At 47.4% G+C, this 16,265-nt stretch overlaps 1 protein-coding gene across 1 annotated transcript; it reads right to left on the bottom strand.

Moving 5' to 3' along the window:
- Positions 1-12,468: 12,468 nt before the first annotated feature.
- Positions 12,469-15,893, bottom strand: LOC136488823 (calcium-transporting ATPase 7, plasma membrane-type-like). Its single transcript, XM_066485628.1, has one exon. The coding sequence runs from the start codon at positions 15,572-15,574 to the stop codon at positions 12,500-12,502; it is 3,075 nt and encodes a 1,024-aa protein (XP_066341725.1). The 5' UTR covers positions 15,575-15,893; the 3' UTR covers positions 12,469-12,499.
- Positions 15,894-16,265: the final 372 nt, after the last annotated feature.

Here is a 16,265-nt window from a genome sequence, read left to right as displayed (position 1 = left end):
ATTGCAACTACCGATCTAGTTGCACATAAGTCGTGGTGCCCTATGAGATGGTGAGGATCGAGAGACTGTGGGATTTGTCTCCTTTCTTCCAACCTTCGTCCGGTCCATGATGAGTTGGGTGAAAGAGTGTGAATTCCATTATTCTCTCCTCTCTTGTTCTCAATCCTCGTTGATCCAGTAAGATGTGGACTAAGCCCTTCGCTTGTTTGGTGTTTATTGCTCTCTTGATTCCATTCCTTCGATTCCCGTCGTTTGCTATGGTGAGTGGATCAAAGGAAGCTAAATCCCATGACCCCCTCTCCTAGTTCTATTGTGCTTAAGCCCTTGTGTGCTTGTACCTATTTAGACCATAGCACTCCCTTGGTTCTTATGGTGACAACCGCATCGCTAAGAACCCTAGGGGTCTCTTAGTGCATTTAGCGCACCTAGGTCGTGGTTCCCTACAAGTAGTGTGGGCACTCGTATTCTCTTGTGTGTCGCTCCTTTTCAATGCCCCGTCTCTTGCTATGGCATGTGAATTGGAAGAAGTAGACCACCTCCCTTCTCTTCTCTCCCCGTTACACCCTCTCTTGGTTCTCATCAATTATAATGGCGGATGGATTGAGAGAGACCAAAACTGCTTCCTTTTGCCCTTAGCCCGCTCTATTCGATCCTGTCCTTAATAATGATGATTGGATCAAAGAACAGGCTATCACTTTTAGTTGGCAAGGTTAGCATCTATGTCGTGTTCTTGGAACCATGTGAGTCAACCCGGTCGACCATTAGAGTACTATCTCTATCGAGGATGAGACATGGACGTGCCTAGCTGATTTTCTCCCTCGCACCTTTTTAGCCCGAGGACAATAGGCTCGTTTCATGAGGGCCAACCTTGTTTTTTCGTGGTGTTTGCTTAAGTCAAGCTAGGGTCTAGGCCATTATTCATGAAGCCATACAGGTCGACATGATCGGCCCGGGAAGTACTTGCTAGGCTATGACTCGAGCTTGTACTTAACAGACAACTACTTCTGTTTCTCTCTAGCCCAAGGCTCAGACTTCCTCTGCATGGGCTAAGTCCTTTTCCTTCAGTGTTCTTTTGGTGTTTATTCGCTCTTCCCGTGTTTTGTTGCCTCGTTATCCGTAGTCTTTCTTGGGTTTGGGACTGATTGCTTTTTTGTCTTGTGTGTCACTCTATTGTAGTAGTTGCATCAAGGATGGCATTGATTGAACCGAAACTCTTTGGAGGAAGGAAGTGAGGACGACAACAGGACCATGGGGAGAACAACTATGAGTACACTAAGGATCTCGAGGATGTCCAATCAACAGGTGCCATGTCCCACCCCACCTTGTAGAATCCTATTAGACATGCTATAAAGTAGATGCTAGTGCTTTATTTTATGCAAATGATCAATGATAGGTTGTATGGTAGAATTGCTTGTGAGCCATTACCTTGTCGCAACCTATACCCCTACACACCTATTGTTAGGCTAGACACTCGCTTACTTACTACTGCTTCTACAATGCATTATATCTGTGATGTGATGCTTGGTGGAGGGTTATTTGTGAGTGGTTAAGGCACTTGGTGCCGATAATGTGGTAACAACTGGGGAGATCTTGGCATGTGTCCTGGGTGTGTGGTGAGGGTTGACTCAATCGGGCAGGATCTTATGATGAGTCATTGGACAAGTCTTGCTGGGGGGTGCAGCCTCGGTATCCCCTATGAGAGGTACCTATGGCAGGTGCATGTGAGATGAGGAGATCCTAAGGTGGAGTGTCTTTGTGGGATGAAGCCCTAGGATGGAGGTGCCATCGAGGCACGGGGCATTGGTTGACCCCTTGTGAAGATATCATGTCCAGTCCCCCTAAGGGCTGGTATGTTGAGAGAACCAGATCATAGGACCCTATGTGCATGCCACTTGTTCCGGAATGGGCGGGGGATGGATGCTAACCAGCTAGGACGGTGCCACTACTAAAACGTTGGAAGTGGATAGTGTAGAGCGTTATGGGCGTGTGACCCACACCCTCCAAAGAGAGCGTAGTGACCTCTGGGGCCCGATACTATGTCTCAGTCTCAGCGTTTTGGTGGCCTCTTGGGTGACCCAATGCTGAGTGGTAAGGTGGCATCGCACTGGTTGGAAGGTTGCCTAGTATCAGCCTAGGCAGGGCACCGTCGATGATGGTGATCTTGTGGTTCCAGGTGTACATGCTCTGCAGAGTTGATCAATCTATACATATAGTTGCGTCCTTGGATATGGACATTCCTATGACCTACGCTTCCCTTGATTAGTGAGTGGAGTCCTTTCTTCTATCCCCTAGGTTCTTGTGTTTGATTCTGGCTTTGGTCATTGAGGCAAGGCACGAGAGGGATTCGTCCTTGCCACCGAGAGAGTGAGAGTGTGGTGAGATGGGTGTGATGGGATGGGTGAACATGTGGATGAGATGGGTTAAAACTTGATGAACTATTATAAAATAATGATAAACTAGCATAGGAAAACTACAACCATAAATAGGTCTTTTGCTCTACCCTTGCATGCCACCTACCACAAAGCAATGCAAAGCATAGGGTGGGAGCCAGTGGCCAGTACAAATCGTTATGAAGGATATTTGGTAGGTTCAGATGACATCTATGATGATGACAACAGAGATTAGAAGGATTAGGTGGTCTTGTTCCTGTGCTCAAGTTTGGTTGAGGAGATAAAGTCTACATCCACTGACATCCTACGCCAACTCTACAGATTGGCCGTGAAGGAGGACCCTTCACCCGCTGATGTGCTACGTCGATTCTGATGAAGATATGTGTGCGTTTCTGCTATAATAACGATGTACTTAGGTGTGTTACCAAGTGTTGTAATGCCTTGTAATCTTGTAATTCCATGATGTATGAACTATGATATCAACTAAATAATGATAATGTGATAGTTTGGACTTCCTGGACTACCACATTATGATGTAATCCGTGGATTTCCCTTTGAGGAAATCGTGGATCGTTTCACATTCACCTGCTTCTACTCAAAGTTAATTTCTCGTGCTACCATGCTCCCCCTGACCATCTCATCCTCTAAGAACACAGCGTGTCTTGTTTCTACAAACTTCGTATGTCTGTTAGCACAATAGAAATGATAAGCTTTTGACTTATCTGGATAGTCAATGAAATGACAACTGACTATCTTGGAGTCTAGCTTTCTAATGTTTGGTTTAAATACTTTAGTCTCAGCTGGACAGCCCCACACACATAAATGGTTAAGTGAGGGTTCCCTTCCTGTCCACAACTCATATGGTTTCTTAGGCACCGACTTACTTGGTACTCGATTGAGAATATGAATGGCGGTTTTTAATGCCTCCATCCACAAACTTATCAGTAAAGTGGAGTAACTTATCATACTTCTCACCATATCCATTAATGTAAGGTTGTGTCTTTTAGCTACTCCATTCTGCTGAGTCTCGCCTGGTGTAGAGTACTGGGTGACTATGCCATTTTCCTGTAAGAACTTTACAAAAGGTCTAGGAACTTGGTCATATGGGGTATGTCAACCATAGTACTCCCCCCATAGTCGGATCTTACTATCTTAATCTTTAAATTGTGCTGATTTTCTACTTCAGCCTTAAGTATCTTAAATTTATCCAATGCTTCTGATCTTTTCTTAATTGGATAAATATAGCCATAATGAGAATAATCATCTGTGAATGCTATAAATGAATCATAACCATCCACACTTTTCACATGAAACAGACCACATATATCTATGTAATTATTTCCAAAATTCCTACACTTCGTTTGGCATCTTTCTTTATTTTCTTAACATACTTTCCTTTAATGCAATCAATGCATTATTCTAAGTCTAAAAATTGTAATGGCGAAAGAATTGATTTCTTAATCAGTCGTTCTATCCTCCCCCTCGAAATATGGCCTGAACGATAGTGCCATAATTTTGATGATACATCATGAATTCTCTTCCGCTTATTACTTACATTTATAGACGAGGAAGCATTCTCATTCTTAGTGCTTACAACATTCACATTCTCACAAAGTGATAACAAATAAAGCTCATCTTGTCAAAAGGCAAGACCAACACACTTATGATTAAACATAATCTAACATTGTCCATTACCAAAATGGCAATCATATCCATCATCATCTAAACATGAGACACTTATAAGTTTCTACACAAAGAGGGTACATAAAGGACATCTGTAAGTGTTGACACCAAAATTTGGTAAGCTTTCCCTAGAAAGGAGGGAATCGGCCGATAGTGTCAAAAATAAGAAAATCTCCTAATTTAGGGATATTTGTGATTCGGCTGGAAAATATTATTTAATCTAGGAGAAGCCTCATGTTCAAGATATCTTAACGAGAAGGAGCAGATCGTGAGTTGGTTTGCATGTGCGTGAAGAGAAGATATACAAAGATAAAGATACATGCAGATCGGAGTTCATGTGTCCAAGGGAAAGAAGGGAGGCCTGCTTGATTAATTAAGACACGTGGTGCCTACATGTGTATATGTAGATGGAAGGCTAGCTACTTTGCCGTAACCGAATCAAAGACCAACTTTATGATTAAAACAAAGGAGATATACATGCATATGTAGACTTGCATGTTCAGCTATTATGAGGAGGCATGCAAGTATGACCAGTTAACATATTTGGCCATGGTTATTCCTATTTGTTTCATGGATATATACTGTAAGTAATGGAGTCCATGCATGGAAGGAAAGAAATATTATTTGGGATAAGCACGACGTCTAGGCGCACACAAGGAAGCGAGGACACGTATCATGTATGTGCATGCACATGACCGGCTAGGTGTCATATTCATATAAGTGCTGGGCAAGGTGGTATGTTTGCATATAGGATCTTTGCCGGTTGAATTAAACAATAGAAGACACGTCGGCCAAGGAAGAAGCTTTATTAGCACGGATTCTACAAAAAGGGAAATTAGAGTCCATGTATTTTAGTATTTCGTTTCGTCTAGATATTTTACCAGGTAAGTTATGTACAAGGCTTGTCATGAGTCGTTAGTCTAGGATATAAATATGTACCCTGGCCATTGTAACGAGACATACAGACATCAATCAAAATCAGTCTTTACTTTTTCGGCTTCACGCCAACCCTTAGGAGTAGGAGTAATGTAGCTTTTTGATGAGTTCTTCAGCAAACAGGGTTGCATCGACTGATTGACCTCTAGCTTGCTTGTGAGTACCGTCATAACTTGTATTGTGCTTGTAAAGTTGCATCAGCTAATTGATCTTTTATGAGCCATAATATAAGTTAGTTATCGATATGTATTGTAGTTTGTAAGGCTGCATCAGCTAATTGATCTCTTACGAATTATAATATAGATCAAAGTTATCGACTTGTGTTAAATAACTTGTTGTTTAATATAATATCACCAGTTATCGAATCTGCTAAGATTAGTAAGATTTTCCTTACTGTTTTTGGTTGATTCATCAGTTATCAATCTTGTTATAATTAATGTATTATTAATTATAATAAATCACCTGATTGAGATAGAGATAGATCGGCATCATATCATCTTAATTGGTCGTCCTTTGATTTGGTCACGCTTTAAATCTCATAATTGATGACTTAATTTTGCTAGATCGGTTGTTTTATCTCTATTCCAATCAAACATAGTATGAATCCAAAGATATGTTTCAATCCTGAATAAACTCACTAGTCAATGAGATCTAATCTAAAGAGACTACCATAGCTGCATTGATCCGGTCAAACCTCACTGGTAAGACTTTATATTAGAAATTATTGATTAGTGGTTTTGTTCATGATTGAGATATGTACTATGTTTGTTTGCTATGCCTGCATCAGCTATTTTAGCCGATTGCTTATGCTCTCACACATATAGCATGTTTTCATGAATCTGTTGACATATAGATGGTTTTATTGATTCTTTGGCTTTAGTTTCTTATCATTATTATAGCTGCATTGATCCGGTCGAACCTCACTATTGATGATAATAGATTAGATTCAGATTGTTTATGGATTCATTTATGATAAACAGTCAATTGTTCGTGTGTTATACTCTTTTCATCAAACTTATCGGCTCAACATTTTATACTGATCATATTCTATTTAGTCGATGATGTTTTCTTATATTGCTTTATTGCTAGATGTTGACTCTATAGTCAATGGCCATATCAATCGGCTATTTGGCCACATATTGGAACTGTCTGGTGCAACACCGACATGTTCCACCTTAAACTACTGATTATTCTCTCATTGTCAATTGTAGGGTCAAATTGACTAGCACGCCTTTGGTCTTGAAACCAATCGTTCTTGTGTTGAAGCTAAGCAAATCTTTGGGTTCACTCCATCAAGATCATCTAGCTTGCTATGTGTTGATCACATCACCACATTTTTGTGTCAACAGTAAGCTTAAGTACAAAGCCACCATTTAATTCTAATAGGGGTTCTCCAATGGCTTCAACTTTAGCTTTGACTCTATTTGCTACCTTAATGTGTCTTTCTCCTCTTTGCAGGATCCTCCTCATATTGAATCCCTATAATGAATAAATAGTTACACCTGAATCAATCTACCAAGTAGATTTTGCATAACTTACATACAAGGACTCAGCTACAAAAGTATGTCCTCACCTTTTCTCATCAGGTGCTTCAGGAACTCTAGGTAATCTTTTTGGTAATGTCCCTTCTTCTTGCACTGTTTATAGGTATCCTTATCTACTTGAACATGGTTTGATTTCTGATGGTGATCATTCTATGGGGGGCCTTTCCTTGTGGCTTAGAGGAGGAGCTATTGTCCCACTGAGGTTTCCCTTATGGTTTAGCTTCTTGTTGTTAAAGTTCTTTTTATTTTCCTTCACATGGTTGATGGAGACACCATGTGAGCTCTTAAGCCTCTCCTCTTCTTGCACACACATGGCAATGAGCTTCTTAATGTCCAACTTATCTGGCTGTAAATTGTAATTAAAAACAAAGGTCTCATACTCTTTGGGGAAAGATGCAAAAATCAAATGAACTAGGAACTCATCCTTGAGCCCCATGTCCATTGGTTTGAGCTTAGATGTCGTGTTGCTCATCCTCAGTATGTGCTTCCTTATCCCTCCACCAGTGTATTTCTCATTGACTAAACTCTTAATAAGAGTACTTGCATAAGCCTTTGAAGAGCCAGTAAACTGACTCTCCACCTTCTTGAGATACTCAGTGGTGGTGGTACATTCTAGGATTGATCCCCTTATTAGGTCCTCAATGGAGCCCTTAATCACTATCAAACACTTCGCACATTCAAGATTGTACTTTATTCTCACTAAAGCATGGTCACGCTCCCGAGTAACGAAAGCTGCATCAATCTCATTTTCTGCCCACACTAGGTCCTCAGGCTTGGTGGGATAGGGAGAGGTTAGCACTAGATCATTGTCGGACAACGCAAGTGCTATATCAAGCTTCTCTCACCATACATTATAGTTGCTTCCATTGAGAGGCGGAATCGACGAGATAAACATCACTGGGTTGTATCCTAAAAACAAGATCAGAGAAAGTCAGAAGCATTTGACATAATAATTGCATGTCGTAATTTAACGTTAGTCAAAATTAAAACATACAATATGCTTCTACATTAACTATACATCACCATTAGGCAGAAATAGAACTAATGCATAAAACTCATAAATGAAAATTATAATATTGTTATCATCAACTTTGGTTAGAAAATAGCAATATCATAAATACAACATTCTTCAATATTAATTCTACATTAACGCATGGAAAACTCATGAATAAACTTATAATATTGTTATCATCAATATTGGTCAGAAAAATAATAATATCATAATTTTACTTAAACAAAAAATAACTACTCCCCCAATTAAAAATTTTCGGTGGGTTCCAATTTAATTAGAGCATAAACATAATCATAGCAGCGGAAACATGAAAAATTCTTGAAAGATAATACTTATTCAGAAGCATCACTATGTACTTATCTACTCTCTAAACAAATTATCCCATTGGTTCAAAATGAATAGAGATGAAAACTGAGTCAAATTCTTCAAAAAATTGCTTCTGAAAAGAATAAACAAAATTCATAAACGTGACTGTTCATTTGGGCCGGCAGTAAAACGACTCGCGGCCCAGCAGAGAAAAAGGCTTGTGGCCCAGCCGTAGTCCCCGCACCCAGGCCACAACCTGGGCCTAGGCCAGGAATTCCCAAATCCACCAGGGCCGCATTCGGCCTGAGCTCTACCGGTCGTCGATCTTGATCCGATGATCATTCGCGCAGATCGGGCAAACAAAATGCGCCTCGCCACCACCTCCTCTGAACCCTAATTCATTCTTCTCCTCCCCTTTCTATCTCAGCACCGTAGGTGAGCAGCGACGGCCGCCCATGGTGGCCGGAGGAAAAGGTGGCGACGGCGCTGCAGGCCCCCTCGTCGGCGCATGCATTCGCACAAGGGTGAGCATGCCGCCGTCGAGCGACCTTGTGGTGGTGCCCTAAGCCCGAGCCCGCATGGCTAGGCTCGTTCTCCTGCATAGTGGCAGGATCTTCTTCCCACACAATAGCGATGGCGACGGCGGCAAGGGAACCCGGGTAGGCCTCCCCTCTTCGTCCTTTCTACTAGGATTAGGGTTAGGGTTTGATCCGATTCGAATCATCTCCTTCTTCATTCTGTTCAATTTCTTCCCCACACTAGATCTACATGCTAGGTAGGCTAACCGATACCATTGTTAGAACTGAGGATAACCTAGTTACAAATCTAGCGGGTAAAACAAGTAGATTATGCTACAACATGAACTAGAAAGAGAGAGAGAGGGGTGCAGAGTGTAACGACTCGAAAACCATTACAATGTAGGCAGACATTTCAGACCATCCTAGTGTGCATGTCATAATCGAAATTAGAATCTGACTTGTGCTTAGGCCAACCCAAAACTGAGCACTGCTAGTTTTGGCAGATCATCCGACATCACCATCGAATCGTCCATCAAGACATCTCATAGACTTAGGATAATCTTGGTTAACCCATGCACTGACGGAGTGTCCATGGTATCCCACGGAGTGTCCGATGAATTATAGAGGACTATAACCCAGCAACCCAAGAGTGACCAGTTCATACTAGAGCGTCCATCACTCATGGCGGAGTGTCCATCGAAACTATAGCATACTCAGCCAGTCTATCAGAGAATCCAGCACACCTGACAGATTGTTCGATAAATCACACTGACACCTGTCTCATGCAGTTTGATGTAGTGTCACACACACACCACACATGTCCCCACCTGTCACTCACACAACTCACAAATATCTACCCTCTCCACTAGCCCTCTCCCTCATTCCCTCTCGCACTCATGCACAAGCACCAGAGAAAGGAAAGGAAGAAGAGAAGGAGAAGGGAAGGGAGAAGAAGGGAGCAAGAAGAGGAAGAAGGAGAGGAAGAGGAGGATGGCGCCCACCAACTTCTGGAGGTCGTCACCGGTGAGCTACTGCTTCCCCACGCCATCAACCTCGCTGGAGATGAAGGAGGTAGCCCAAGCTTCATCTTCTTCAAGCTCAAGCCATTGAGCAAGCCCGATGTCGATCTCCCACCACAAGGCATTCTGGTCCGAACTGTTGTAGATGGAGCTTCCCCAAGACATGGTGAGCACATTCCCCAGGTCCCCAACCACCCATGGCCCTACCCATGAGCTTCACCTTCATCCATGGCCACCACCACCATGGATGGGGTCAACCTCAACATACACCATGCATGTCACATCCAACACATGTAGAAGGTTTCCCACATCACTAGAAAGCCATAGAAACAAATCACACTCGATTCGGGGTCTGGATGCCTAGGGAATCGATCCCAACATGTTGGCATAGCTGTTGTTCGTCGTTTATTAGATGGTCCATCATTTTGGTGGAGTGTTCATTGAATTATAGCCAAAACCCAAGAGTAGCCTATGTTTATCGGACGTTCCAATCTTAGTTCGGAGTGTCCTATAATCTCTACACGTGCGCATAGCCTACACTTGTAAAATCCATAGAAGGTGCATTTGACCTCCAACAATGGTGAAATAAGTTTCGTTGTGCTCCATAGAATGTCCTCTATCAGCTAGACATAACTTTTGCACCAAAGTGCATATCTCATTTTTGACCACCGGAGGAGCCTAAGCCCTTATAATTCATCGGAGGCTCCACCACACGCACCGGAGTGCCCGATGAATTATAAATCACAAACAGAGAGTTACCTGAGAGCACAGACTCCATATAAGAGAGTCCGATATTAGATTGGAGGGTTTGATGTTCCTAGTATGTCCTTTTCCCACTAAGTCCTAAAACCACCAGACCGTCTGACATTCATGTCGGACTATCCGATGACACAAACCGACAACCCCTTCAATATATACCTGAACACTCCCTCTTGCATGTTTAATATAATGTCATGCATACATAAGTATCTCATACATGGACATATATATAGGTACGTGATATCGGAGAGACGTCCATCGATGTTCCAAGCTATGGGATCCTTGCTCATCCAACGGGCAGGCACCCCACTATTATAAACCCTACTTTGGATACTTATCAAATTGCATTATAAGTCATGCATTACTTGTAGTCTTGGATAATGATCACCTCTACACTACACCTAGAGTAGTCTAATAATCTAAATAATAGGAATGGGAACGCTTAATGCTTATCGCTTAGTTGCTTGGGCAACTGTATAAGTCGAGCATGAGAAGAGAACTCATACTCGCGCGTGTAGGATGCTACACCTGGATAATTAACTACTAAAACCAATAAGGGTACAACTTGACTTACCTAACTAATCTGGCAAAGGACTAATATCACTAATATAATAATCTTAATGATAACTTGGATATCTTGCTCATGCGAGGGGTAGGTCACCGTGAGTGTGGGATCTCAGACGACATAGCTCGTGGAGCAGTAAGGACTGTGTATTGGGATACGTAAGTTCGAGTAACCACCCGTACAGACCACATGTCGCAGATGGGGTCGACAAGCCAAGTAACTAACTACGACCTGTCTATCCATGAAACTGGCAAGGGGGATGGCGCCGGGAAGATGGTGTACGTAACGAACCGGGGACCCGTTACAGTACAGAAGCCTGACCCGAGACTGGGAAGAAGGGTAGAAACCTGACTTGGGCATCCAGTTGAAGCTTTCATGTGACATTCAGGCCGGATTAGGGAAAGGTTGGAAGGCATGAGGCAACTCTTACTCTTGTGCATGGGGTATGGTGGTTAGTCCCATCCTTCCATATGGGTACAGTTGTACACCTCTGTAGATTCTTGAAAGCCTAGAGTCCCTCAGGATGGAACTATTCGGTTGTTCTTTCTTTCTATACCCATGGTAGCATGAATGATTGACTATGAGCACTTCTGTTATAATGATAAATACCTTTACTTCTATGTTGAGCATAGCATGTCATATTCTTAATGAACATCATTGCTTTCTGCGCTTATACAAATGCCTGGTAATCACCTTATGCATCCACCAAATATTATATGTTGGAATTAAGTCCTACGAGTACGCAATGTACTCACGGTGCTGTCGTTAAATTGTTTTGCAGGTAAAGGACATTGGCGGACATCTCACCCCGTCGTTGGTGGCAAAGTGGGTGAATGGCAGGAGTTGTCCAGATTATGGTGGCGACGCCCATGGGCAAGGCGACCACTAGTTATTAGCTATATGAGTGATCCATAGCATAGCGATGTTGTTAAGAGAGTCGTTTGGTTCACACTACATTTAGTCTTATGTTGTATAATTGATTGATTATATTCAACAAGACTTCTAATATATGTTTCCGCTGAATTATTATGTGCTCCGATGATGAGATGTGATCTTGAGTTGTGGAGGCTGTTGTGGTATGATACTCAACCTGATCTTGAAGAGGGGTTGCTACGTGCGCTCCTAGAGAGTCACCAATGTTTGTTTGCTTAAATTGGGTTAGTCAAGTGGATGACACTCAATTTAAGCGAATTAACCGGCGGGTCCCCACACAGAGGGTCAGAAGTCGCTGACCATTGGGCATGGTGGAGGAAGCCATGGCGACGGTGTCCGGCGACAGCGGCATCCTGGGGTGAAGTCCAGTGACAGCGGCGGGTGTCGAGAACAGTGGTGGTGGAGCTTCCCGTCGCTGTCAGCGCCTCCCTCTAGATCGGTTAAGGTTTGTAGGTGGGTACTGTGGGCGGCGGCGAACCTCATAGCCCGAGCCCCCGGCCCCCACCTCCTTTATATAGCGTTGCGCGACGGGGACCCACCAGCCAAGTGTACGGCTGGGTGTCCTCGATCAGGACACGGGATCAAGGCCCGACTCGATCGTTGGTCCAAGTCGGAGGAGATCAACCTAGGCATCTCAAGACTACACACAGTGATGCTAGGATAGAGTGAGCTCAATCTCAGAACGTCCGTCCACCAAAAGATAAAGGAGGACTTGGAATACAGTAGATGAGCATATAACAAATCCATTAACTCAGTAAACTGTATTTTTTACAATAAAAAAATAAATGAGTTCAATTAAATAAACATTATTGTGTCCTCATCCTAGTATAATGCTTAGAATAATTTCCTCCTGGTTGCTAAGATCTGACGTAGCGGCCGCTCAGGCACGGGGATGAACTTGACGGCCCATCCAATGGGCCACGACATCGCGGCAATGGCGACACAGACACCCCACTGGGGCAAGCCAAGCCTCTGGGTGCCGGCAAACCTCGTGAGCAGCTCCACCATGAGCACCTGCATGGCGATCGTCACGGCGACGATGCCCAGGAACATCTTGTTGCGGAGCACGCCAGCGAAGACGTTCCTCCGCTCGATCTCCCGCGCGTTGAACTCGTTGAACACCTGGCAGAGCACGAAGGCGTTGAAGATCATGGTGCCGTTGGCCTTCTCGCTGACGCCGAAGATCTCCCGACCGCGGTACTGCAGCGCCAGGAGGACGGCGACCTGGAACGCCGCCTGCGCGGCGAGGTTGCGCCACATGGCGTTGCTGATGAGCGGCGCCGTGCGGCCGATGGGCGGGCGGCGCATGAGCCCCTTGGTGGGCGTGTCTGTCGCCAGCGCCAGCGCGCCCATGGTGTCCATGATCAGGTTCACCCACAGCAGCTGCACGGTCGACAGCGGCATCTTGCCAGAGGTTAACGCCGACACGAAGTTGATGATGAGCGCGGCGACGTTGACGGTGAGCTGGAACTGGATGAACTTCTGGATGTTGTTGAAGACGCAGCGGCCCCACCGGGTGGCCGTCACCACCGTGTCGAAGTTGTCGTTCATGATGACGATGTCGGAGCTCTCCTTGGCGACTTCGGTGCCCTGGATGCCCATGGACAGGCCCACGTCGGCCTCCTTGAGCGCCGGTGCGTCGTTGGTCCCGTCGCCGGTGACCGCGACCACGTGGCCCCTTTGCTTCAGGCGCTGCACCAGCACCAGCTTGTCCATGGGCAGAGACCGCGCCATGACGCGGATGCGGTCCACGATGTCCAGCTGCTCCTGCGGCGACATGGCGCGGAACTCTTGCCCCTCGATCACAATGGCGTCACGGTCGCTGTTCGAGATGATTCCGCACTCCATGGCGATGGCACGGGCCGTGAGGATGTTGTCGCCCGTGACCATCTTCACCGCGACGCCCGCCTTGGTGCAGGCCTCAATGGCAGTCCTGACCTCTGGCCGGCAGGGGTCCTTCAGGCCGACGAAGCCGAGTAGTGTCAGCCCTTCGTCGTCGATCTTGGAGTGCTCACCGTCGACATGCTTGTAGGCGAAGGCGATACACCGGAGGCTGGCGGCCGCCATCTCACTGATGATCTCTTCGAGCTTCCTCCTCTTCCCCGCGTCGAGTTCGCGTGCCGCGCCGTCTGAACCGACATACGTTGAGCAGCTCGCCAAAACCATCTCCGCGGCGCCTTTCCAGTGAGCGGTCACCGCGCCAGTCGCGTTGTCCATGATCATCACGCCGCTACGCTTCTTGTCGGAGTTGAACGCCTCGACGTGCAACACCTTGCAGCTCCTCTTCAGCGCGTCGGCGTCCATGCTGAGCTCCTCCATGGCCCAGGACAGCAGAGCCTTCTCCGTCGGGCTGCCCGATATCTCCGGCGGCGAGGCGTTGTTCGGCTTGTACACGCTTCCGGTGGTGTTGAGCCCAGCCCCCTGGCGCAGCAAGCTGACGACGGCGCCGGTGACCTCCTTGGGTCGGTGGTCGGTGCCGACCCAGAACTCCGTCACCTTCATCTGATTCAGCGTGAGAGTGCCCGTCTTGTCGGTGCAAATGGCGGTTACCGAGCCCATGGTCTCGCACGCCGAGAGCGTGCGCACCAGCGCGTGCTCCTTGACCATCCGCTTCATGGAGAAGGCGAGAGTCAGCGTGACCGCGAGCGGGAGGCCCTCGGGAATCGCCACCACGATGATGGTGATGGCCTGCTGGAAGATGCCAACGAGCGCGGTGAAGACGCTGTTGAAGGTGACGTGCTGCCTGTCGAACGTCGGCTTGCCCTGCTCGTCCCTGGTGCTTCCCGTGAAGTGCCGCGCGGTGAGCACGGCGAAGACGAGCACCGCGACGGCGATCCCGACCTTGCCGATGCTGGAGGTAAGGCCCTCGAGGCGCTCCTGGAGCGGCGTCGGCTCGGTCTTCTCCCTGGTGATGCTGCCCATCATCTCACCCCAGGTGGTGTCCGTGCCGACGGCGGTGACGAGCATGTGGCCGTATCCATCGATGACCTTGACGCCGGAGGCGAGGAAGGGGCTCTTCTTGGCGTCGACGTCAACAGGGTGCGACTCGCCGGTCGTGCTGGACTCGTCCACCTGCAGCGCGTGGCCCTGCAAGAAGACGCCGTCCGCAGGCACGACGTCGCCGATGTTGAGCACCACGACGTCGCCCACGACGACGTCGAAGATGGAGACCTCCTGCCTCCTGCCGCCGCGCACGACGGCGACGGCGATGTTGTCGGACTCGGTGGCGAGCCTGTCAAAGCGCCTGGCCTGGCCGTGGTTGCTGACCGCCGACACGGCGGCGACGAGGAAGACGGCGAGGAAGATGCTGACGCCGTCGTACCAGCCGTCCTTGAGGCCGTGCTCCTTGATGCCGAAGCCCAGCGAGACGGCGGCGCAGACGAGCAGCACGAGGAGGAAGACGTCGTTGAGCGCGTCGCACACGTGGGTCCAGAACCCCTTGGGCTTCCTCCGCGGGTACGTGTTCCCGCCGAAGGCCTCCCGGCGGCGCCGCACGTCGCGGTCGTCGCCGCGGATGCCGGCCTCCGCGTCCGACGCCAGCGCGGACGCGATCCCGGCGGCGCCGCCCAGGCGGCGGAAGGAGTCGTGGCGCTTGTCCTTGACCAGGCGCCTGAAGCCCTCGTCGTCCGCGGCGACAGAGAACTCCGCCGGCGCGGCGTCAGCGTCGCCGTACTGCGACGTGCTGGCGGCGGCGGCGCCGGCGTCGCAGTCGCCGTCGGTCTCGTCGTGGATCTTGATTTCGACGTAGGAGCCGGTCCGTCGCAGGATGGCCCGGGAGAGAGTGAGGCGGGCTAGCCTGTGGCACGTCCGGATGACGTTGGTGGCCTTCCTCCATTGCTTCGTCCACCGCAGCGGGTCCGCCGCCGTCGCCATTCTGCCCACCTCGATCAGGTAGTCAGCGCACTCCATTTGTGCAAAGGAATGAAGACGAGCCTCCACCGAAAGGGGAAGGTGAGCACAAGCAGGCAACTCCGATTTGTCCAGAAACCCGATTGAAAAACAAAGGAAGGCAGCGATGAATCGGTGAATCGATCCAAGCCACGTGAATGCAGAGTGTGCAGGTCAAGGACAGACGATGCGACGCCTGTGATGATGACGGCGACCGTTGTTTTTTTTTTTTTTCTGTGCTCACGGCTTGCGCGCTGTTTGCTTCAGCTAATCAATAGGATTTTTCTCTCACAATAAATCAGTCAACCGCTTATCAGCTAAGCGAACATGTGCTGATATTCTGGATTGAAACAGCTGCTGGTATCCTGGAGGAGGAAGATGTCACGTCTTATAAGGGGGTCGGATTTGCTTCCTTCCGTCCCAAACGGTCGGGGAAGCTGCCAGGAAGGCCGCCACAGCTATTTTGAGGCGGTTGTTTTCATTCCGTTTATGAAGGCATCGAGCCGTTTTCCCATGATACAAGGTATAACCGCAAGGACGTTGGTTCAACTTCAAGGGAAAGCAGCTGGAAGCTGAAGGGAAAGGTATAACTCTCGAGGTTGGTTTTCTACTCTCGAGGTAGTACTGCTGTACTAGCATGGCTAGTAGCAGGCAATTCCACGGGTCTGGACCCGAAGGACTCCTGTATGTTCCCCAAAGACTGAATGTGCTG

The sequence above is a fragment of the Miscanthus floridulus genome, chromosome 1 (genome assembly GCF_019320115.1).
Source record: "Miscanthus floridulus cultivar M001 chromosome 1, ASM1932011v1, whole genome shotgun sequence".
In the NCBI taxonomy this organism is placed as follows: domain Eukaryota; kingdom Viridiplantae; phylum Streptophyta; class Magnoliopsida; order Poales; family Poaceae; genus Miscanthus; species Miscanthus floridulus.
The sequence above is the reverse complement of the archived record's forward strand: the minus strand, read 5'-3'. Positions and strand labels throughout refer to the sequence as shown.